The sequence below is a fragment of the Chiloscyllium plagiosum genome, chromosome 32 (genome assembly GCF_004010195.1).
Source record: "Chiloscyllium plagiosum isolate BGI_BamShark_2017 chromosome 32, ASM401019v2, whole genome shotgun sequence".
Taxonomy (NCBI): domain Eukaryota; kingdom Metazoa; phylum Chordata; class Chondrichthyes; order Orectolobiformes; family Hemiscylliidae; genus Chiloscyllium; species Chiloscyllium plagiosum.
Window position 1 is genome coordinate 17,773,899 of NC_057741.1, and position 23,148 is coordinate 17,797,046.

The following is a 23,148-nucleotide window of genomic DNA, read 5'->3' on the forward strand; positions in this document are numbered from 1 at the left end:
CCTTAATATATTTGTAAAAACCTTTTGGATTCTCCTTAATTCTATTTGCCAAAGCTATCTCATGTCCCCGTTTTACTCTCCTGATTTCCCTCTTAAGTATACTCCTACTTGCTTTTTACTCTTCTAAGGATTCACTCGATCTATCCTGTCTATACCTGACATATGCTTCCTTCTTTTTCTTAACTAAACCCTCAATTTCCTTAGTCATCCAGCATTCCCTATACCTACCAGCCTTCCCTTTCACCCTGACAGGAATATACTTTCTCTGGATTCTTGTTATCTCATTTCTGAAGGCTTCCCATTTTCCAGCCGTCCCTTTACCTGCGAACATCTGCCTCCAATCAGCTTTCGAAAGTTCTTGCCTAATACTGTCACAATTGTCCTTTCTCCAAATTAGAACTTCAACTTTTAAATCTGGTCTATCCTTTTCCATCACTATTTTAGAACGAATGGAATTATGGTCGCTGGCCCCAAAGTACTCCCCTACTGACACCTCAGTTACCTGCCCTGCCTTATTTCCCAAGAGTAAGTCAAGTTTTGCACCTTCTCTAGTAGGTACGTCCACATATTGAATCAGAAAATTGTCTTGTACACACTTAAGAGATTCCTCTCCATCTAAACCTTTAACACTATGGCAGTCCCAGTTGATGTTTGGAAAGTTAAAATCCCCTACCATAACTACCCTATTATTCTTACAGATAGCTGAGATCTCCTTACAAGTTTGTAGTCCTAACTGATCCGGTCTCTCTTTGTATATCAGTTCTGCCATCCCAGGAATCAGTCCGGCAAATTTTCATTGCACTCCCTCCATGGCCAGAACATCCTTCTTCAGCTGAGGAGACAAAAACCCCACACAATACTCCAGGTGTGGTCTCACGAAGGCCCTGTACAAATGCAGCAGGACATCCCTGCTCCTGTATTCGAGTCCTCTCAATATGTTACACAGAAAGTGCAGGAAAGTGGACATGAGGAAGATCAGATCAGCCATGATCCGACTGAATAATGAAGCAGGCTGAAGGGATTGAACAGCCTACTCCTGTTCCCAATTCTTAGGGTCTTTCTTAGGCCAATAGACAATTTGCCTTTTCACCTTCTTGACTGCTGCACCTGCATGCTTATTGAGTGGAACTTTCAGTGACTGTTCAAAGCTACTCAGGTCTTGTTGCAATCTATCATCATTTTGTTAATAATCTGCATTCCTGTTTTTGCTACAGAAGTCGATGACCTCACACTTATTCCACATTATACTTAACCTGTCATGAATTTTCCCATTCACTCAACTTATCCAAAACATATTGAAATACCTCTGCAATCTCCTCAGTTAACCCTCCAACAGAGCTTTATGTCATCTGTAAACTTGGAGATATTAAATTTAGTCACCCTACCTAAATCAGTAATATATATTGCGAATAACTGGCATCCAAGTCCTGACTCCTGTGGTATACCCCTAGTCAATGCCTGTCACTTGGAAAATTACTTATTTATTCTTTCCCTTGGTTTCTTGTTTGCCAACTAGTTCTCTGTCCATGTCAATACATTACCCCCAATTCTACACACTTCAATTTTACATGTTAAACTCTCTTTTAGAACTTATCAAAAGCCTTCTGAACATCCAAGCAAATCACATCCACTGGCTTCTCCTTGTCAACTCTACCAGTTACGTGCCTGAAAAGTTCCAGTAGACTTGTCAAATGTTTCAATCCATGCTGATTTTGTCTGATCCTGTCACTGTGTTCCAAGTACTGTGCTATTAAATCTTTCACGATGGACTCCAGTATTTTTCCTATTATTAATGTCAGGCTAACTGGTCTATATTTCCGTTTTCTCTCCATTTGTTTTTTGTAATAGTTGGGGGTTGCATTAGCTACTCTCCAATCCTTAGGAATTGCTCCAGAGTCAGTAGAATCTTGAAAGATGACCACCAATGCATCCACATTGCCTACCTAGAAATTCTTATTGAACTGAGGCTGAATGTACTCAAAGCTTCACAAACATTTTCCTGTGGGATTTGTGGAATAATGATAAAAAGAAAGCTCAGTCAATGGTTTTCCATTATCTAGAGCGGGAATGCTAGTGTTATCTGAATACAAGAACTCGTTATCACAGGAAGTGGTTGAAACAAAATAACAAGATGTTATTTTAAATGGCACTCCTCGGGTAATTTTTCTCCCCAAAGTGCTTCACAGGAGCATTACAGAGATTGGGATTCGCTAAGCCATGCAGGAGTTCAAAAACAAGGGTGAGAAATTTAAAATCAAGGTGTTGCCAACTGGGACTCAACATGTTCTGGAAACAAGTGTAATTGCTTCTTGAACTACAATCAGAAATGTTGAGGACGCTAACGGATTCAGTATCTACAGCAGAATGCGAACAATCTAAAGTGGTACAGTTGGCCTTCCGGGCAGTTCCACCATTTCCTGATATTTCAGTCTCCAGCATTTTGCCTTTGCCTTCTGTAACTCTTTGTAGTTATTTGTTGCAAAAGCCTCAGTCTTTAGGTGAACAGGTTTGAATGATATCATTATCACATCCTTTTCCCAGTGTAGAAACTTTGCAAAATCAAATTAATGCCATTTAGCACTTAATATACAACAAATTCTTATGAATTTTACCTGAAAAATTGGAGAAATTCCTAGATGTATTATTCAGTGTCTTTTTGTCCACGGCTATTATTTGCTTTATCTTGTTCAAGACAAGTTTCAATTCCTCCGAATGTTTCAGACTTTCTTTTTCGGCCATATGCATTCTGTTACTCAGTTCCAAAAGTTCGTGTTGATGCGCAATCATTTCATAATCACCTTCTGAAAAAAATAAGAAAGGCTACTGTAATACCTCTGCATTTCAAATTAATGACTTTATTTTCCATTTATCACATTTCCAGTCTGACTTTTGGAGCGAGATGTGTTTTAGTGTGGGTTGGATGGGGCTGTAAAATTTCACAAAATTAGTCTGTACCAATGGGACTCTGCAGGTTTGGTCTTGGCATGAGGGCAAGGTAGCTGGCAGCAGGTGGTGCTGGGGTAGAGTTACAGGGGAGACCACCAAGCATTTGATAGAAATGGCAGCATACCCAAATCATTTCCCCAGTTCAGCCTCATTTGAATTTTGATAATATAAAAATAAATGCTTGCATTTAAATAACACCTTTCTTGGCTTCAGGGTGCTTCCAAATGTTTTACAGACTATGAAGTACTTTTAAAGTGTATTCGCTGTTGTTCCTTAGGAAGCATGGGTAAAAGTGAATTGGAATAAAAAAGGGTGAAAGTAAAATGGGTGATCTTGAGTTAACAGCCCATTTAACACCTGTCCTGGTACCATTGTTATAAAGTCAAAAGAGTGTATGGTCACTTTAAGAGAGAGGTGCCTTTTCTGAGCTGAGAGATTCTGAGAGGAAGTGTCTGTGATTGGATGACTGGTGGAAAGAGTGCTGAGAATAGATAATAAGTAACAATCAGCTTGGGGTTGTTTTGATGTTAAAGCAACTGGATTTGAATTTAACCAATTAATTTAAATTATGACGAAGATACCAAAATACAATTGAATTTGAATTTATTGTACAGGTCGCTCTGCTATAACACACGTTTCATTAAAACAAATTGGCTATAACACAATTGATGAATTGTGGACAGTGTTTGGATAATGCAAACTTTCTACTGAATGGATATAGTGATCTCCTATAGCACGGACTTGCAGAGGAATGCAACTGCTGCGTTATGGCAGAACAACCTGTATTGACAACATCGAGCCAATGAGAAGGTACAATATTGGGGGTATAAAAAGGCAAGGGCATTTTGAAAATGAGCTAGAGCTAACTACCCATTGAACGTGAGAGCACATGACAACTGAAAGGGACTCTCAAAAGAAATCTCTCAGAAAGCATAATCTATTAAAGGTACCAAGATATTTTATACAAAGCCACTCGCTATAAAAAGTAAGACAACGACCCAGGGAGAAGACAGCAGATTCGGAAGACCAGAAGGAAGACTGCATAAGAGACTGCATGGACTTTGAGAGATTAAGTTAATTTAATGTTTAATAATTGTGTTATTGGGGCAGCATTTTTGTAGAATTGGGGTCAGATAGTTATTAGTTAAGAAAAAAAGGGTGAGGATTTGTTAATAGCTTTTGTTTAATGTTCACTGTTAGAATTAGGAAAATAAATTATTAGCTTTCTTTAAGCAGTGGAAATCAGGGATTTTCTTTCACTCACACACTTTCAGCAGATTACGAGGAAAGGTGAGCTATTCTGGGGTGTTAGATTTAATTAGCAGAGGTGATTGACCTCCACATTGTAACACCATACTGGAGTGAATTCAGATGAAATGAAAATTGGGAGAGCTGTAAAACTGGTCGTTGATTTGTTGATATCTGTTTTACATGATCTCTCAGTAAGATCTCTTTCCCATAGACTCTCTTTCCCAGTAAGCAGTGGAAACTGGGTCATTGAATATAACCGCTCCAGAAGTGGGGGCAAAGTCACATATGTTCACACTGTATGCGGATGATGTTCTTGTCCTCTTATCAAACTCAACAATCTCAGTTCCATACCTGATACAATGCATCAATTTCTTTGGTGGCTTCTCGGGTTATAATTTTGCGAAGTCAGAGGCCGTGCCCATGGGTGGTCTCCTGAGAATGCCTGGTCCTGAGGGTGGATCTCAGTTCCCCTTTAGATGGTCACAGGAGGGCTTTCTCTACTTAGGGATGTTTATTATTCCCGTTTTTGATCGGCTATTTGAAGCCAATTTTGCCCATTTATTCAACAGTATGAAGCAAGACCTTCGTAGATGGGAGGTACTTCCGATCTCTTGGTTAGGTCAGATAGCCCTCATTAAAATGAACATTCTGCCCTGCCTGTTGTATCCTATGTAAATACTTCCTCTGCATTTTACCAAGAAAATATTTAGAAGACTGAACGGCTGGTTTAGTTCCTTTATCTGGTATCACAAGCAGCCCCTAATTAAACTGACTAAAGTCCAGTTACCTCACAGACAGGGAGGAGTGGGCCTCCCAGATATCAACAACTATCAGTTAAGCTCGTTGCTATCTTATGTGAATGATTGGGCCCGGGGGAACCCTCATTCACTTTGGTGGGACATCGAAGCATCTCAGGCAAGAGGCCCCCTTATTAGCCTGATGTTCTTAGTCAAAATGAGAACAGTTAAGGACTATTGCCATAGCCCAACAGTCATCAACACTGTCAAGGCATGGAGGGCAATGTGTCAGAGTGAAGGCAATAATTGCCAAAACCTCATTTTTGACACCCATAGTTGGTATGCCGGGTTTTCAGCCAGGGATGATGGACTCTGGGTTTGAACTATGGGCAGCTAGGGGCGTGTCTTGCCAGGGTGATTTATTCAAAGGGACTTACTGATGTCTTTTGACCAGTTGGCTCGGAAGTATGAATTGCCCAGTACCTCTTTTCTTTCTTTCAAAATGAGGGACCTCTTTTCTTTCTTTCAAATTAGAACAATTTCATACAAAAAGTGACCACATCTTTAACTGATCCTTATAGGTCTGACATGGAGAAGAGGCGGTTGACTGCTGAGGGTACATTATCTGTTAGCAACACTTATCATCTATTGGGAGAGGGTCCCTCAAACGAGATCAAATGACTCTGTAAGGTATGGGAAAGGGAGCCGGATGTTGAGATCTCTTTTGAAAAATGGGAGGATATCTGGGAAAATGCAAGAAGGATCTCATTTTACAACAGACTCATGCCTTGCAATTCAAGATTCTCCACAGGGTCCATCTGGCCCCAGACCGCTAGATTTAAAGCGGGAGCATCTCCAACGTGTCCTAAATGTAACGTGGAGCATGGGCACACTCACTCATTGTCTCTGGTCCTGCCAGAGACTGCGGGTATACTGCAGCACTGTGGTAAGCAAAATAGAGAAGGTCTTGGGGACGGAGGTGGAGATGGACTCGGTATCTCTGCTTCTTGGCTTTGTTAATTCACTTTCATTAGATGCACACAAAAAAAGGCTTTGCCGTATCCTCATTTTTTGTGCCAGAAAGAACATTCTGTTAGGGTGTGCTTTGGAAAATCCCCCAGGGCTGGCGGGCTGGCAAACGTTAGTCATGGAGCACATCCCCTTGGACTTCCTTACGAGTATGGTGCACCATAAAACTGAGAATTTCTATCAGACATAGTGACCTTTTTTGGACTACCAGGATACAAATTTGTCTGCCATGTTACTAAGAGCCTTTATATAGCCACGGCAATTCTATGTAATGGATTTGATATCCAGAGGGGAGGAACTATGAACTTATGAATTTGTGTAAACTTATGCGCTTGATGATCGAGGGCTATTGCTTTGTTTTGCTGAGCTGTGTTATGGTTATTATCATTATTATTATTGTTAAGATTTTCCTTTTTAGCTTAGTTATTAGCTATTATTTATTTATGTAATTAGGGGTTTGTTTTTTAATATAAATTTGAATTGTTTGTATTTGTTGTAATAGTCAAAAAAAAACTTTTCTTTTTTTTAAATCGAAAATATATTTTTTTAAAAATTGCTACAAGGGACTCTTCTGTCAAGGGCACAGACAGGACATTCTGTGGCAGTGAGTGTGAATCACGGACACAGTATATTGTTTTCCTTGTGTCAGGGTTAAAGACGCATCAAACCATTTGAAGCATATCGTCAAAAGGGAGAGTAAGAAGCAGGACGTTCTTGTACACATTGGTAGAAACGACATAGTTAGGATAAGGGTTAAGGCTTTGCAGAGTGAATATGAGAGGTTAGGTCAAAGGTTAAAAGTAGTAATGTCTGGTTTACTCCCAGTGTCAAGTTCTAATGAGCAAAGGACTAAAAGGATAGGTCAGATAAATCAATGGCTGGAGAGTTGGTGCAATGTGCAGGGATTCAGAGGAGAAAGTGAGGTCTGCAGATGCTGGAGATCAAAGTTGAAACTTTATTGCTGGAACAGCACAGCAGGTCAGGCAGCATCCAGGGAACAGGAGATTCGACGTTTCGGGCACAGGCCCTTCTTCAGGAATCAGGCAGAGAGCTTCTTCAAGGAAGGCATCCTTGATTCCTGAGGAAGGGCCTGTGCCCGAAACGTCGAATCTCCTGTTCCCTGGATGCTGCCTGACCTGCTGTGCTGTTCCAGCAATAAAGTTTCAGCAGGGATTCAGAATCTTGTATCATTGAGATTTTTTCTGGGGTAGAAAAGGTTTGTTCAAAAGGGATGGGTTTCTCCTGAATGGGAAATATCCTGGTGGGGAGATTTGCTAATTTTATTTCAGGAGCTTGTAAACTATTAGAGAGGGAGTGTGAGGGGTTCCTAAGTTGAAATGAAAATAGAAAGACAGATGAGGATGGTTCTGAATCAGAAAAGAGCAAGTTAATTGGAAAAGATGGACAACAGCAAGAGAGAGAACAAGATAACCCTGAAGAATTAAACTGCATTTATTTCAAGAAAGGGGTCTTACAAGTGAGGCGGATGAACTCAGGGCATGTATTGTAACATGGGACTAGGACATCATAGCTATTACAGAAACTTGGCTGAGGGAAGGACAGGACTAGCAGCTCAATGTTCCAGATTTTAGATGCTGTAGGAAGGGAGGCATGAGAGGTGAGGGAGTGGTATTTTTAATTAAGGAACACATTACTACTGTAATTAGAGAGGACAATTCTGAAGGACCATCCAATGAAAACATATGGGTTGAAATTAGAAATAAGAAAGGGATAATCATCTTGTTGCGATTGCACTATAGGCCCCCCCAGTAGTCAGAAGAAAATTGAGGAGCAAATATGTAGATAGATCTCAGATATATGTGAGAATAATACGATTGTAATAGTAGGGGTTTTAATTTTCCAAATATTGACTGGGACTGCTATGGAGTTAAAGGAGAGTTCTCACCTCTCCTCCCCTGCCCCCCACCCTGCCTTATTGCTTTTTTATTGTCCTCTGCTGGTTTTTAAAAGTTTCTGATATAGATCCTGGTTAAATACTGCCACTCACTCTTGAGGCTCGCATAGTCATAATTGTCACTGAGGAGCTGACACCTTTTGAACTGTAACTCAATGTGTCAAGGCCTTCACAATAGGCAGGAGAAATCTGGAATGGAACATTTGTTAAATAGAATCATATAGTCAAAGAGACATACAGCATGGTCCAATTAGTTCATACCAACCATGTTCCCAAACTAAACTTGTTCTATCTGCTTGCATTTGGCCCATATCCCTCCAACCTTTTCCTACTTATGTATTTATCCAAATGTCTTGTAAACATTGGAACTGTACATCTCTGATCCCAGCCTACACCACAAGACAAAGATAATTTTACAAACATCTCTTGGAATGTTTAAAAAACTCTTATCCCTCTATTTTCCAAATTTAGCAACTGAGTATATCCTCTTGAAATTCTTGTCCATAAAAATGCACCATACATGAGGTTGAAAGATCACAAGGTTACTTTTCAATGTTTCAAAAATTCTTAATCATCCAACCAGTGTGTTTTGCAATATGATGATCCTCTGAGCTTACCAATTGGAGGAAGATACTTCCCAGAAATGCTTGGAGCATGGCTATTGCAGGACTGCAAATCGAACGTGTTTGGTGCTAAGGTTCTAAGGACAAATCAGGTAAAACTGTATTGAAAAGAAATCTGTTTTATTTTTGAAATAAAATGGTTTCCTACTTATGTAAGCATTTCATTGTTCATACCGACCACAAAACATTAGAAATTAATTATCCAGAACCTTTCTCAAGTGCACTTCCAGACACCAATGACTACTTCAAAGATCCAAGGGTACAATTTAGAAGTTTAACTAGTTTCCAAATTATTACATTTAAATTCTGGTCCCCAAAAAACTACTTTTAGGCAACTTCCAAACGCTGCTAAGAACAAAGATATTCCTTTAAACCTACAAACCAATATTATTGAATGTGATTTGGAACACAGCTTTAACATTGACCTAATTTGGTCATTTGCAACATTTTGATCATAGCCTGATACAGTAGGTTCAGCAAGCCATTTCAGAGATTACTAGCTGCAACAGCTCACAATGACCATCATCACTGGGTTGTCTGAATGCACCCAAAAGATCCCTAAGCTAGCACATTCATTCTGGTCATTCGGAGATGATATGGGACACATTAGGAGTATAATTTCCAAAGGCAAAGAAGTGGTAATTCCACACACTTACATGAAGACATGCTAAGCCATATTTATGTATTAGTCACACCAAAAAAAAATCAAGAGATTGGTATATGAATCCTTATATTTATGCTGCAATATAAATAAGGACATGTATCAACTAATTAAATTTGTGAGATCTGTCAATGCCATTAACTTCAACCATTGAGAGAACCTCCCTTTCCACAAGAAATTTATTCTCACTGTACAAGAATCGCAACTGATCTTTTCCATGTTCAAGGATACAACTATGTTCTGGTGACCAACTCCTTTGAGTCTGCTGTTGTACAATGAATCAAAGGTATCCCTAGTGTAATGGTCACTGATACTGCTATATTCAATATGTTTAGCACTCCTCAATAAATTGCATCTGACAATAGTTCGCTGACAACCTTCAACACATGTCCAGAAATGGAGTGTTCAATATATTATCTCTCTCCTCACTATTCTCAGTCAAGCAGTCTCACAGGACATTGTTCATACAGTAAAATCCACCATCGTCAAGTGTAAAGCCACTTGACAATATGTTCAGATAGCTATGCTAAATCTCCGTGATACTCCTCAAGGCAACAGTTTCTCTTCACTGGTACTTCTCATATTTGGAGACAGACCCATATTGTTCTTCCCTCACACATTCTGACCATCTAACCACATGTGCATGACATGTTGTTGAGAAGAACAAAGAAAATGGTAGACGAGCATGATCATCAAGCCGGCAGCCTGTCACATTCCAAGAAGGACCATAAGTCCAAAGTGTTCAACTGCAGGAGCTTTATCAAGGTGCTGCTCATTTAACAGACAGCAAGATTAGATTAAGCTGTTTCCCACTCAAAATGGCTGATTACATCATCATGACATCATGTGATCAGACCGTTAAAGTGGCAAAAACCAACTTAAACCAGGACAAAGCATGAGAGTTTGAGATTTTCATACAATCACACGTGTGACCAGATGCAATGACATATGTTCAGTCTAGGTCATGTGACATTGTAATGAGCAGGAATGAAGACCTGTGAAGAACCAGGCAACACACCAAAGCTGCACAAAATCAACCGCTCATGACCCAGCATGATAACTCCCATACCGATGACAATCAACATCTAATGATACAAATCATCATCAATGAAAGACAGCACACTGCAGATGAAGCTGCACAGCAAAAATCAGATAAGTGTAGAATGATTAGATCTGATTTTGTCATACATCCACCAAAAGTTTAACTAAATCCATTATCTAAATGCAGCTATACAAATCATTTTCCATCTTATCGGAAAAGGGTTCCTCTTCTTTAAAGGGAAAAGGGGGGATATTGTGAAATAGGTCTGTACCTTTAATGCTGTTAGTTTACATCACAATATATGACATACCAGTATAAAGGTGCCTACCTGATCTGCTTTATCATCATTACTGAATCTCCCATTAACAATATCCTATGAGTCACCATTGACAATAATCTGAATACTGCAGCTACAGCAGCTGGTCAGAGGTTGGGAATTCTGTAATGAAATAGCTCACATCTAATTCCATAAAGTCTTTCCATCATCTATAAGGCACAAGTTAAAAGTATGATAGAATACTGTCCACTTTCTTGTACAAAAGCATCTCTAACAACATTTAAGAAGCTCATCATCATCCAAATCAAATCAGCCTCCTTTGTTGGTACATCATCATTCTTCACTCCCTCCACCGTCAAACATAGTGGCTGCATCATCTACAAGACACACTGCAGTAACTCACCAAACCTCCTCCAACTGTACTTCTCAAGCCCATAATTTCTACCAACAAGAAGGATAAAGGAACTCCACCACTACCAAGCTTCCCTCCAAGTTACACACCATCCTAATTTGGAGTTATATTACTGTTCCTTCACTGTTGCTGTATCAAAATCCTGCAACTCACTTCCTAAATTCTATAGCATGGTGTCTGCAGTTCACCACCAGCTTCTCAAGAGCCTTTCAGGGCTGTACAATAAATCCTGGCTTATCTAATGCAGCCAATCTCCATGAAAGAATAAGTTTTTAAAAATGAACGGTGCAGTACATCTCCTTATTGCTTTGCAACTCAGAGTCTCCTGGATTCAACTGATAGCTCCAAGTAACATTGGGAAATCTGAATCCCTGGAAAAGCGACATGGTCCTTCAATTAGCCGAAAGTCATCTCCAAGGAGCTGAACAAAAGTTCAGTGGCAAATTTTTGATCTACCTACTCTGCATGCTTCTGGTGCATGCACAGCATACCTGCACTAGTTCCTTTCCAAAACACTGTATGCTATGCAAGGCATGGCAGAACTGGCTGGGGAGAGGTCATCCACCAATTTTGTGACTCTAGCTTTTGTGACAGATAACAATGATCTGGATAGAGCCCAATTTTACAGCCATTCTATCTTACTATTCCATAGTATAATCCTTGGCCCATTATGCTGTTTCTGAACAAACAAAATGAGTTTCAGAGATCATCTTACGCTGGGTGGCTGAAGTTGAAATGCATCTTCCTCAGAAGACATTCCATGTCATAGTATGCGACATTATTATGGTTTTGGATTTCAGCAGTTCAGTTAAGGGGTTATTGTTCACAAATATGCTATTAAAGTGTCTTTTCACATCTGAGTCATGGTCCTTCATTCTTAATAAAGCTATCATTGAATGTTTGATACAATGACTGATTATGTACGCCAACATTTTGTCAAACATTTGAGTTGAAAAATTAGTAATCTCAATTTGCAGAATCTCGCCAACGCATTTTCATCCATAGCTACTGTCCAAATGCAACACAAGGAAATTTATCCTGAAGAAATGGACTCAAGCTGCCTTTTCTGATCTCCAGTTATAGCAGAAGTCCTGATTTTACAAAAATCCCCAATGGAGAAACCCGAATTAAATTTTCCATGGTGCTTGTTGGTATTTCATTTTCTCACCTTTTGTTTCTGAAAGAATATTCTATGGAATGCAATTGTTTCTAGACTGTAGACTTTGTTAACGACTTATAGTAAAATTATAGGCATGGACACACCACACATCAGGAAATGGTGTAAGGAAAAAATATGAGAAATAGCCACTGGAAAAAGTTTCAAATAAATTTCGACAATCTAGATGAAAAAACATGCAATTCTGCGCTTTGACGAGTACGGCCATAGCTATGGGTTCAGTTAAATACAGAAAACAAAACTTTGACAAGTAACCACTGCTGATCAATTACAGGTGATTTTCATTTATTGTAAGATTGAATCATATACACATGTCAAGCTTGAGAGAACTCTAAATTGATATTCTCAATAATTTCAAAACTGAATTAACAGATTTCTGATGGGCAAATTTACTAAGCGGTATGAAACCAAGGAGGGTAAATAGAGTTCTGATAATAATCAGCCACAATCTATTGAATGGAAAATTTGGTTTAATGCTGTTCCTATGATCTTTTAAATTTGTTCGTGAGGATTTGGGCATCGCTGACTAAGCTAGCTTTTATTATCCAGACGTAAATACCCATGAGAAGTGGCGGTAAGCCAGAACCCTTAGGGACATTTTGTGAACAAATAAAACAAGTTTGTGGTTTTTCCAGTTATTAGCAGAAAAGTAATAATTTTAGATTAGATTCCTCTACAGTGTGGAAACAGGCCCTTCAGCCTAACAAGTCACACCGACCTTCCAAAGAGCAAACCACCCTGACCCATTTCCCTCTGACTAATGCACCTAACTCTACAGGCAATTTATCATGGCCAATTCACCTAGACTGCACTTCTTTGGACTGCGGGAGGAAATCCACGCAGATACATGGAGAATGTACAAACTCCACACAGACAGTTGCCTGAGGCTGGAATCGAACCTGGGTCCCTAGCGCTGTGAGGCAGCAGTGCTAACCACTGAGCCACCATGCCTTTGTCCAATTCTAATATAATAGGACAATAATGCAAAAAGGACCAATCTGGAAATTCACATAAAATGTAGGGCTGTACGCAATTGTCACAAACTTGTCTTGTGAACATTTTGGCAAGGTTTGTGCATTTCTTTTTAAAACTAATCAATGTATTTTTTTTCTCTGCTGCGTGTAGCCTCACCATTTCCCTGTAAGGGCTCCTTTTATTTTGCATGGCCAGGCACACAGTAACTTTAATCAGCCTGCACAGTATTTTTAGGGCTGCTTGGTGGTTGTGCAAGTAAACAGTTTACTGAGAAAATTGGACGTAATATTAATGGTCAGAATAACAGGCTAATATTCATTACTCATGGCTATATATAGGACATTGCCAATGCAAAATGGCTGACACAATAATTTTGCATAACAATACCCAAACATCCCATGCCGGGAACACAGATAGTGCAGGAAGCCCTGTGGCTGTCTCTAATAGTTACAGCATTTTGGATACTATTGGAAGAGATGACTTCTCACTGAATAGTAGTGGTAGTCAGGTCCATGACACCATGGGTAGTTCTGCTGTATGGATGCGGGGGGGGGGGGGGGGGTGGTGAAAGTGTGAGTGTACAAATGGATCTCAATGTCCTTGTATCCCAGTCAAATAAACAGGAAGATGCAATAAGTAATTAGGGAGTGTTACGAATTATGCCAGACCACTCAAAACATTCTGAAGCAGGTAGCCGAGACCATAACTTTGCAATTTGGTTTGTTAAGTGTACAGTGAGAATTAGCCATTTGAGTTAGCTAGGTTGACTACCAGGTTTTAAAACAGACAAAAATTTATTCACAAAATTATGGAATGAAACACAAACACAAAGGACAGAGTAAAGAACACCTCCAGAACTGAGTCTGTCCAAACTAGACTTAATTATGCTGTTCCAAATATACACAGCAGTCCCAAATAAACAAACCCTTTAAACAGAATAAAAATGAGACAAAAGCTTACAGGTCAAAGTTAGAGGGGCAGAAGGAGACAGAGTTTAGCAGCCTGTTTCCACACAGCTCCACAGGTGAACTGATCATAACTTAACTTCAGTTTCCAGGACTGGCCACTCCCCTTTCATTGTACAGGTCACTTCTAAACAATAAAAGCTTTGGCCTAAAGACTCATCTGTTAACGTATAGTCAAAGAGACCTCTTAATACCCTTTTACCTCTGACCAAACCCAGTCGATTTGGAGCCAGGACTGTTTTACAACCCCTCTGAAAAAAAAATCAAGGACACATTTTCCTTGAGAAAAAGAACAGCTTTTAGAAAAAAAGATCAGCTTTATGACAGCAGGCAAATGGTATGTTGGCCTTCATTGCAAAAAGATTAGAGTTCAGATGTAATGATGCCTTATTGCATGTATAAAAGGCCTTGGTGAGACTGTACCTGGAATACTGTGTGTAGTTTTGATCTCACTACCTAAGAAAGGGTATATTCACCATAGAAGGAGTGCAGTGAAGCTTCATAGGCTGATACCAGGGAAGGCAGATCTACTGTAGAAGGAGAAGTTGACTAATTTGCCATCACAGAAGCCCAGGTGACTGAATATATTCGAGAAAGGGACTGATCAGTTTTTCGATACTAAAGGCATCAATGGGTTGGATAGAAAATGGGAATATGGAGTCAAAATAGAAGATCAGCCATAATTGTATGGAACAGCAGAGCAGGCTGTAATGGTCTATTAAGCTGTTCCGGTTCCTAGTTTCTATGTTTCTATATCAAAAGGAACGCATTGTTTGTGAAGTGTTATGAGATGTTAGGCGAGATATTGACTACAGTGGTAATAAAAACTGAGAGAGATGTAAAGAAAACTGCTGACTCATTATCATTTGCATCACCCTATTAAACATGAATCACGAATCATGGCTCAATTGGTAGCATTCTTGCCTCTGAGACCGAGTTCCAGGCTGAAATCCAACTCCACCCAAAATAAAGGCTGACAACCTAGACAGACAGTGCAAAAGGAGTCTGTACAGTTGAATGCACTTTCTTTCAGATAAAATGTTGAACCCAGGCCACCAACTGCCTTCTCAGGTGCATGCAAAATATTACAAAGCACAACTTTGAACAAAGCAAGAGAGTTCTCCTTGATTTCTGCCAATATTCATCCTTCGATTGACACCACAAAAATTTACCCATTGTTACTGTTTGTAAAAGCTGTTGTGCATACATTGGTTGCCATTATTCCTACTTTACAACAGTAACTACACTTTAAATGTATTTTGCTATTGGTTCGCACTTTGACATGCCTGGTCATTGTGAAAAATGCTATATAAATGCAAAGTGATATAAAAAGTAGTCATGGTGCAATTTAATGAAAATGGTTAAGGTATATGTACACTCTGGATAGAAGTTTGCTCACTGAGCTGGAAGGTTCGTTTTCAGACGTATTATCACCATACTAGGTAACACCATCAGTGAACCTCCGGTGAAGCACTGGCATTAATGATCCACTTTCTATTTATGTGTTTATGTTTCCTTGGGTTGGTGACGTCATTTCCTGTGGTGATGTCACATGTATATGTACATATTTGTGTCTTCTGGAGTACAATGTGCAGTTCTGGTTGCGCTGTTATAGGAAAGATACTATTAAACTGGAGAGGGTTCAGAAAAGATTTGTCAGGATATTGCCTGCAATTGAGAGTTTGAGCTATAAAAATAGGCTTATACTTTTTGACATGTGACCTTAGGGAAGTTTATAAAATCACCAAGTGGGGCTGTTCAAAGCTAGGGGCATATTATTATGGTGACAGGAGAAAGATTTAACAAGGACATGAAGGACAATTTTTTTTTACACAGTGTGATTATTGTGCGGAATGAACTGTCAGAGGACATGGTGGGTGCACATACAGTTATGATGTTTCAAAGACATTTAGATAAGTACATGAATAGGAAAGATTTGAATGGAGCAGGCAGGTGGGACTAGTTTAGTTTGGGAACATGGTCGACGTGGACCAGTTGAACCCAAGGGTCTGACCCATGCTATATGACTCTAGGATATTGAAATTATCCCATGGCGAAAATCTTTAATAAAGAATATATTTGCTTTACCTATGGATAAAGGATTGGAGCTGCACCAATAAAAGTTCAGGATATTCAATAATATCAACTATCTATTCTGGGCATGTACCAATGTGAAAGATTACGTCAGTGAAATGTTCCCACTATTTAATATTCTTGGGGGTTACTTCCATTAATATATCTAAAAATAAACTTTGTTGAAATTTTGCAAGAGAAAGCCCAGTTTAACAAAATTCATCCTTGTGGTGTAAGATCTTGCCATCCTACTGACAGCTGATTATTTCCAAGATGTCATTTTGGCACCAGATACAATAGTGTTCCACCTGTCCAGTTTGTAAACCCCCTACCCAGAGCACCAGGTACGCGGAACCTTACGGTATAGTTTTCATTTTATTCATCACTTTTCAAGCTTCAGTGCTGCAATAATTTTTGCACTGAAACTAATGTTTTCTTGATCCACTATTCCCATCTTTAAAGAAAAATAAAGGAAAATTCTTTTCTCAATGCTCTATGTGAATGCAAAATGCCTAGAATAAGAAACAATGTACTAGCCCCATGTGCACATGGTTTTCAAACACATAGATTTCAGTCTGAAATCTATTGCATACATAAGTGAATCTTGCTGCTTCACAGCACCAGATAAATACAGTGTGGAAACAGGCCCTTCGGCCCAACAAGTCCACACCGACCCTCTAAAGAGCAACCCACCCCCAGACCCATTTCCCTACATTTACCCCTTCACCTAACACTACGGGCAATTTAGCATGGCCAATTCATGGTGGCACAGTGGTTAGCTCTGCTGTCTCACAGTGCCAGAGACCCGGGTTCAATTCCCACCTCAGACAACTGTCTGTGTGGAGTTTGCACATTCTCCCCGTATCTGCGTGAGTTTCCTCCGGGACCTCCGGTTTCCTCCCACAGTCCAAAGATGTGCAGCTTAGGTGAATTGGCCATGCTAAATTGCCCATAGCACTAGATGCATTAGTCAGAGGGAAATGGGTCTGGGTAGGTTACTCTTCGGAGGGTCGGTGTGGACTGGTTGGGCCGAAGGGCCTGTTTCCACACTGTAGGGAATCTAATCTTATAAATTCAAGTCACCTTCAGGATTTGAATACATGATCCAGGATATCATTACAATATAATATTGAGGGCGATCTGCATAGTTGTAAATACTTTCTTTTGGATGAGAAATGAAACAGAGAGTAGTTCTGCCCTCTCAATCAGATATAACATATTCCAGCATGCTTACAGATGAGTGGCTGAGTTAGTCCAAAGGTCTGGTCAACAGTGATTCATCAAAAAAAAATTTGTTTTACTAGAACTTGTATTGCTTGATGTTGAAATAGACATAGAAAAGTAGAAATATTTTCATTATTCTGAATTAACACCTCTAACCTTGGTAAGTCCCACCCAAAAACAAACACAAAATAATTAATTGATGAAACTTGGGAGGAAAATATTATATTTTTCACTGAGGTTTGGATTAATATCAACTGAAATTCATGATGCTATTCAACTAAAATCAAGAAACAAAGCTGATGGTGCAAATGGAAGAGTTTATTGAGTTCACCAGCTCGACAAATCCCCTTTGGTTACAAGGCAACCCTAAATACACAGCAAACTAATTGCTAAGGAAATGAAAAGGCAGAAAATAAAAAAGAAGTAACAAATTATACTATCAAAGTTAAGAAACAAAGGCAGCCTTGGATCAAAAGATTGCACTCTTATCTCTCGGGGAATTTATCCCAGGAGGTAGATTTGGATGTGTGCAGAGAGTAAATCTCCTAAAGTGACTATTGGTCAAGGATCCCACCCTCTTCTGGCTTTTATCCAGCTGTGCTTGAAGTGGTCAGGGAATGTCTGTACATTTGTCATAAAAGGCATTTAAATATTCTAAGAGACAATAAATTTTGGTTTAATTCATCAGGGTCACCAAGGCAAGGGTACAGCAGGGAATATTCCTTTACTGAAACTGGCAAGCATGGAAGCCGTTGGTGAGTGAAAGTGAAGAGCTGTAGCATGGCTACTAGAGAGGCTACTGTTCACAGCACTTGTCAGTGCTAAACCAGTGGGACTGAATCTTAGCCAAATAAAAGTTAGTGTCAGTTGGGTAGAGCTTTTTGGTGGAATGTCCATGGCCTCTGGAGAGAAACAATTAGTTCTGCTAGAAGCCACTTCTTGGAGATTGGGGCTGTAGGCTAAAGGAGAGGGTACTGGCCATTTTGAAGGGGGCAACATTATTTGTAAGGGGGGGGGGTGTATACCATAAAACATGGATGGGAACAGGCGAATGTAGGAGATGGCTTGATCCAAAGTCTGGGGCAACTTGAGCAAAGTGCATGGCCACACCTGGCAACGTCACCTCATATACCAGGTGTTGGGGCTATGTATAGTGAGCAGCTACAAGCTCATGTGGACGGGAACCTGGGGAGATGCCTTTGGGATTACGGGAAGGACGATCAAGAAGGGACGTGCTGAGGCTCATCTGGATGTTTGGAGCCTCACCAACATGTAGAGGTGGAGGTTGGAAGCCACTGGGTGAAAAGCTTTCACTGTTACCTTCCAACGTGTTAGAAATTGAAGATGCTGTGGCCACACCCAGAGTGGGCAGGATAAGTGTGAGGCATTGATGTGAGGCATTTCGAATAAAAGCACATTGCAACCAGAACAGTACTGTACAGCACACAGTCCTGCGGGGTGCCTAATCCTTGATGATCTTAACGCTGTGTCTCCTTTTGTATTGTACAGTTCCCTGTCCCAAACAATGACAAACACCTCATTCACACCAACATTTTTGCACACAGAGGCCAAGGAAAGAGTAGGGGTGTATGATCATGAGGGGTAATGGCGTCAGCAAAACTTATTTTGTGAAGGCCATGTTCATCTTGTTTTCACGTGCTGCAGCAAGTTCTCAGTATAACCAGATCCCTGGTACATTCTACAGAGAGATGAAGTTCAATATCATGTTGGCACAGTTCAGGGCTACACATATACAGGTATTTGTTCTATAACGCAATACTTGCATTCTTGTGCAACCCCGCATTATAGAAAAATTGCGCTTTAGAAACAGTGCTTGAAGCATTGGTGGTGTAATCACATTACAGCCAACACACATCTTAAAAGTTCGCGCTATCGAAACAGTTGCCCCTTATTCATTAATCACATTAACAAAATTTGCATTATAGCAGAATGACCTGTACTCAAACAAATTGGATCAGTACAAAGACAAGTAAATTTATCCAAAAATGAATAATCCTGCAAATATCCCTCCCACCATGTCCAAGTCTTGTCCCGGGTTCTGCAGTTGGGGTGAATGAAACGTGCACAGCCAAAGAGTTTATTGGTTCAAGAGATTTATTTGTGTGACCTGGTGACACTTGTGTGTAGATAACCCAGACATTCTGAGGGTCATCTTGCCAGTGATTTGTGGACTCTCCTCTGCTTCAATCTGCAAGGCTTGGAGGGGCTAGCCAGAGTGGAGATGGAGGACCCAGTCACCTTTAAAGAGTCATGAGAGAGGACTTCTGAGGGACATGTATAGTTCATCCTTCAGCTGAGTACCTCTTGGCACTATCCTGTCATTTTGAGGAAATGTCAAGAGGACCAATAGCTGGGTGATCCAGTGAAACCTGGTTGATCCTGAGGGTACTGGTTGTAGTTCTCCATGGCAGCTGTCAAATTGTCCATGGAGGAGGCAAGGCAATTCTACACTTGGGGCAACTAGGTCTCCAATTGTGTAGCTGCACTGTTGCAGCAATGAGAGCCATTGCCTGCTGTCTGCCACTCCTCTTCCTCTAAAGTGCATTTGTACAAAGTCCCCGAAACCCAACACAGCAGGGTTCTCTCCTGAGCAGGTGGCTGGACCTTCGGAGGCCGGTAGCCTGGGGCATTTCGTCCTCAGCCAGTTACTGACCTAGTGAATTGCTTACCAGCTGGTACTTTCAAATCTTCTAAACATGACATTCCCACTGAGGTGTCAGTGTCTGAGCTGGTGGGGGGGTGTAGGAGGCAACCTTGCTGATGTTCCCCATGAGGCCTTCATACTCTTATCCTTAGAAGAATATCTGTCCCTGAGAGTAAAGTAGCCTTGCATAGCCTTTCACTAACTGTTGCCAGTACAATGCATGTTCTGTGCCTCCTGCAAGTGGATCGAAGAGAAGCCAGGAGGATCTGACAGGTTGGAGAATGCCGGATGTCAGTGTCTGTAGATGAGGCCTGTATGATGTGTCCAGATTGTGCCCTGAGCAACATGCAGGTTCCTCGCAGACAGCAGCCAACTGAAGTCACCAGGCTCTTATTCCACATTGAGCTTTATTAGTGCCTAGTTTAAGATCATTCAGCAAGATTGGATACTGAATATTAATGAGGTGAGTTGCACCATCAATAAGTGTTTAAAGATCAATAATCAACATTAATTGAGAAGACACCACTGCTCAGTGAGAAACTTGTCTTGCCACTGGGCAGATGAATAAAAGATGCAGAGCAAGTTGCTCCTGACATCAAGATAGGCCGCACTGGATTTCTGCACAATTCCCTCTACATCCTAGGTCATTCAGACTCCGATAAGATTCCAGTTCTGTTAGATCACTCCACTGGCCTTGTTCTTCATTCACCTGCAGTTACACTTCCTTGATGTTAGCCTTCAGCATGGCACAGGAGCAGCTTATAACACTTCATCTCACACCTCTGATAAAAAGCAAGAGGTGCAACACCACTAAAACCAGGAAGAAAACAACAGAATTTGCTGCTTTTTCATCAGCTATGGGCCACAGCACAGATGAGAGTGGTGGAATAGAGAGCTCATCCAAGGAGTCAAGGCGCCTATTCAGAAACTAAACACAGAAGCAACTCTGTCAATTTGTATGCATACCAGAGCCTCAGGAGGCTCATGTGTGTTTCTGTATGTGCATGTCTAATAAACACTAACAAGATTTGAATTGCCTGTCTAGGGCAATGACTATGAACATTTGAATTCTACACTGGATGTTTACAAGCACCTGCATCTCAGCATTCTATACAGGAGAATGCAGTTAGGTGGTGGAAAATATCCACTGGATGAAAGTCATTGTCACATTCCCGTGCTCCAATTTGTCATACTACTTTTCATTGTAAGCTTGTCAAAGTTGCCAACTTGCTCAAACTGGAATGCTCTAGATTTCTTGCCTTGTCTCCCTAATGAGAAAACAAGTTATACTGTTATTGGATGTTCTTTATGTTGAAAAATAAGCTGGGCATTTTATTTTTCTAACCTCATTATGGAAAATGCAAGTTACCCATTATTGTTGTGGATATCACCAGTTATTCTAGAATTTGCATGATTAGAGAAGTTCAGAGAATATTGTCCAAGCCAGATTGTTCCTGTTGCTATTCATTCTGCAGTGAAATCTACAGGAAGTAATAGAAAACAGGAAGCTAACATTATCGTATTCACCTTTGACATCTGCTTCAATTATCTATCAAACGTTCAATGAGGGAGATATCATTCCAGCAAACGATTCTTCCAAAACAATTCAATTAAAATGTAGATCTTGGAAGTACCCTATTGGACAATCCCTTCAATTATGCCTAGATTGTTCCGACTGGGATTCACTGCTGCTAATTCCTGACGGCTTGTAGGATCAGGGTAAGTGCCTACACTTGCAGATTGATGCAGGAGCCCATGAACAAAACTCAAAACTCTGCCTGTCTTGGAGGTTGCAATTTACAGCATTCTGTTCTGTCTGAGGGTCTGAGGCACACCACTGTTTCCCATCCTACCTCTGGGAAGAATAGTGACTCATACCTGGAGAAATATATTACATTATTAGATAGTGCATAATAATCCATCACACCTGGTCCCATCATTGCTACTGATATAACAGAACCCTTTGAAATCAGGATCATTTGCACTCTGCACCCAACCTACTGGTCTCACCTTCTACCATCACCACCAGAAACCATGTTCACTCCTGGCCTACGGTTACACTCCACTGCAAATTTCTTATTTTGGTCAAATCAGATCATCGGATATTTTACAACCACCTTAAAAAATAGGCCAAGCCTTGCTTTAACATTACATTCATTCATCGAGTCATCAAGGAACCTGCAATGAAATATGCAGCTGGATGAAAAAGTAACTGAAACACTGTTAATAGAAAAATTCAGTAAGGACTGGTGCCGAAATTCCATGGGGCCTGCACTGATTTCTGCTTTTTCTGGCATTCCTATCTCACCCCTTGCCTTCTCAAAGCCCAAGTTTTAATTCCCTTAATTTTATTGCATTAAATTGCTGAACAACTAACATTGTGTACTGACCTCCATGCAAGCTAACATTATCAATTTTTCACTTTCCCCAGAAAGATGGTGACCGTCATCAAAAACCATATCAGTGCTTATAACTGATCACTTTAATTCCTACATCCCTTTCTCTTTCGGATCCTTGCTGTTGTCACCTCCCAAATTTATCTCATCTTTCCAGCAACATCAGATTTAAATCTCTCCATTACAGTTCATGTTCCTTACACAGCAGGAAATCTTACTGGAATTTGCTGGAAGGTGAGAATAGGCTGCCGGCTCATATTTAGACTGGTGCTGACATAATGTGCTGTAATTTTCCTTGACTCTATAAACTGAGGGGTCTGCCTGCTTGGTTCCTCTGAAATTTTAATCAATACCTTTGTCTCCAAGGGTGCCTCCATTTTGAGGTACCTTTGATCTGTATCCACAGACCCCACCTCTTCTAGTGGCTGAAGGTGTTGGCCCTCTGAGTCAGCAACATTGGAAGCTCACTCATTGAGGTGAGAACTGGAATCCGGAAATCATTTCTTTATAAACAACAATCCACGTTAACCCTGATCTGTTCTGCCCTCACAACAGATGGATGAGCTCTTTACCTTCAGCTAGGTATTTGTACCTGATGAGGTGACACTTACATTGGCTTCCATAACATAAGAGCAACATAATACTGAAAGATTCAATAGATGTTTATTACAGCTCCTGGTATGAATAGATGTTACAATTGCAGCCACTTTTTTGTCTGGGTTAGTACTGAGTAAGTCAGTGACCATCTGTAGCATGTCATGCGGCAAGTGGCCCCAGTAA

At 40.4% G+C, this 23,148-nt stretch overlaps 1 protein-coding gene across 3 annotated transcripts in view; it reads right to left on the reverse strand.

Annotated features, from left to right (window-relative positions):
* LOC122539369 (alpha-1,3-mannosyl-glycoprotein 4-beta-N-acetylglucosaminyltransferase B-like) overlaps positions 1–23,148 on the reverse strand; it is a 247,271-nt gene that overhangs the window by 169,787 nt on the left and 54,336 nt on the right. For all 3 annotated transcript variants that reach the window (XM_043674129.1, XM_043674130.1, XM_043674128.1), the window contains exon 2: positions 2,613–2,801. In XM_043674129.1, the coding sequence (XP_043530064.1) occupies positions 2,613–2,801 (189 nt within the window). The remainder of the gene's footprint in view (positions 1–2,612; positions 2,802–23,148) is intronic.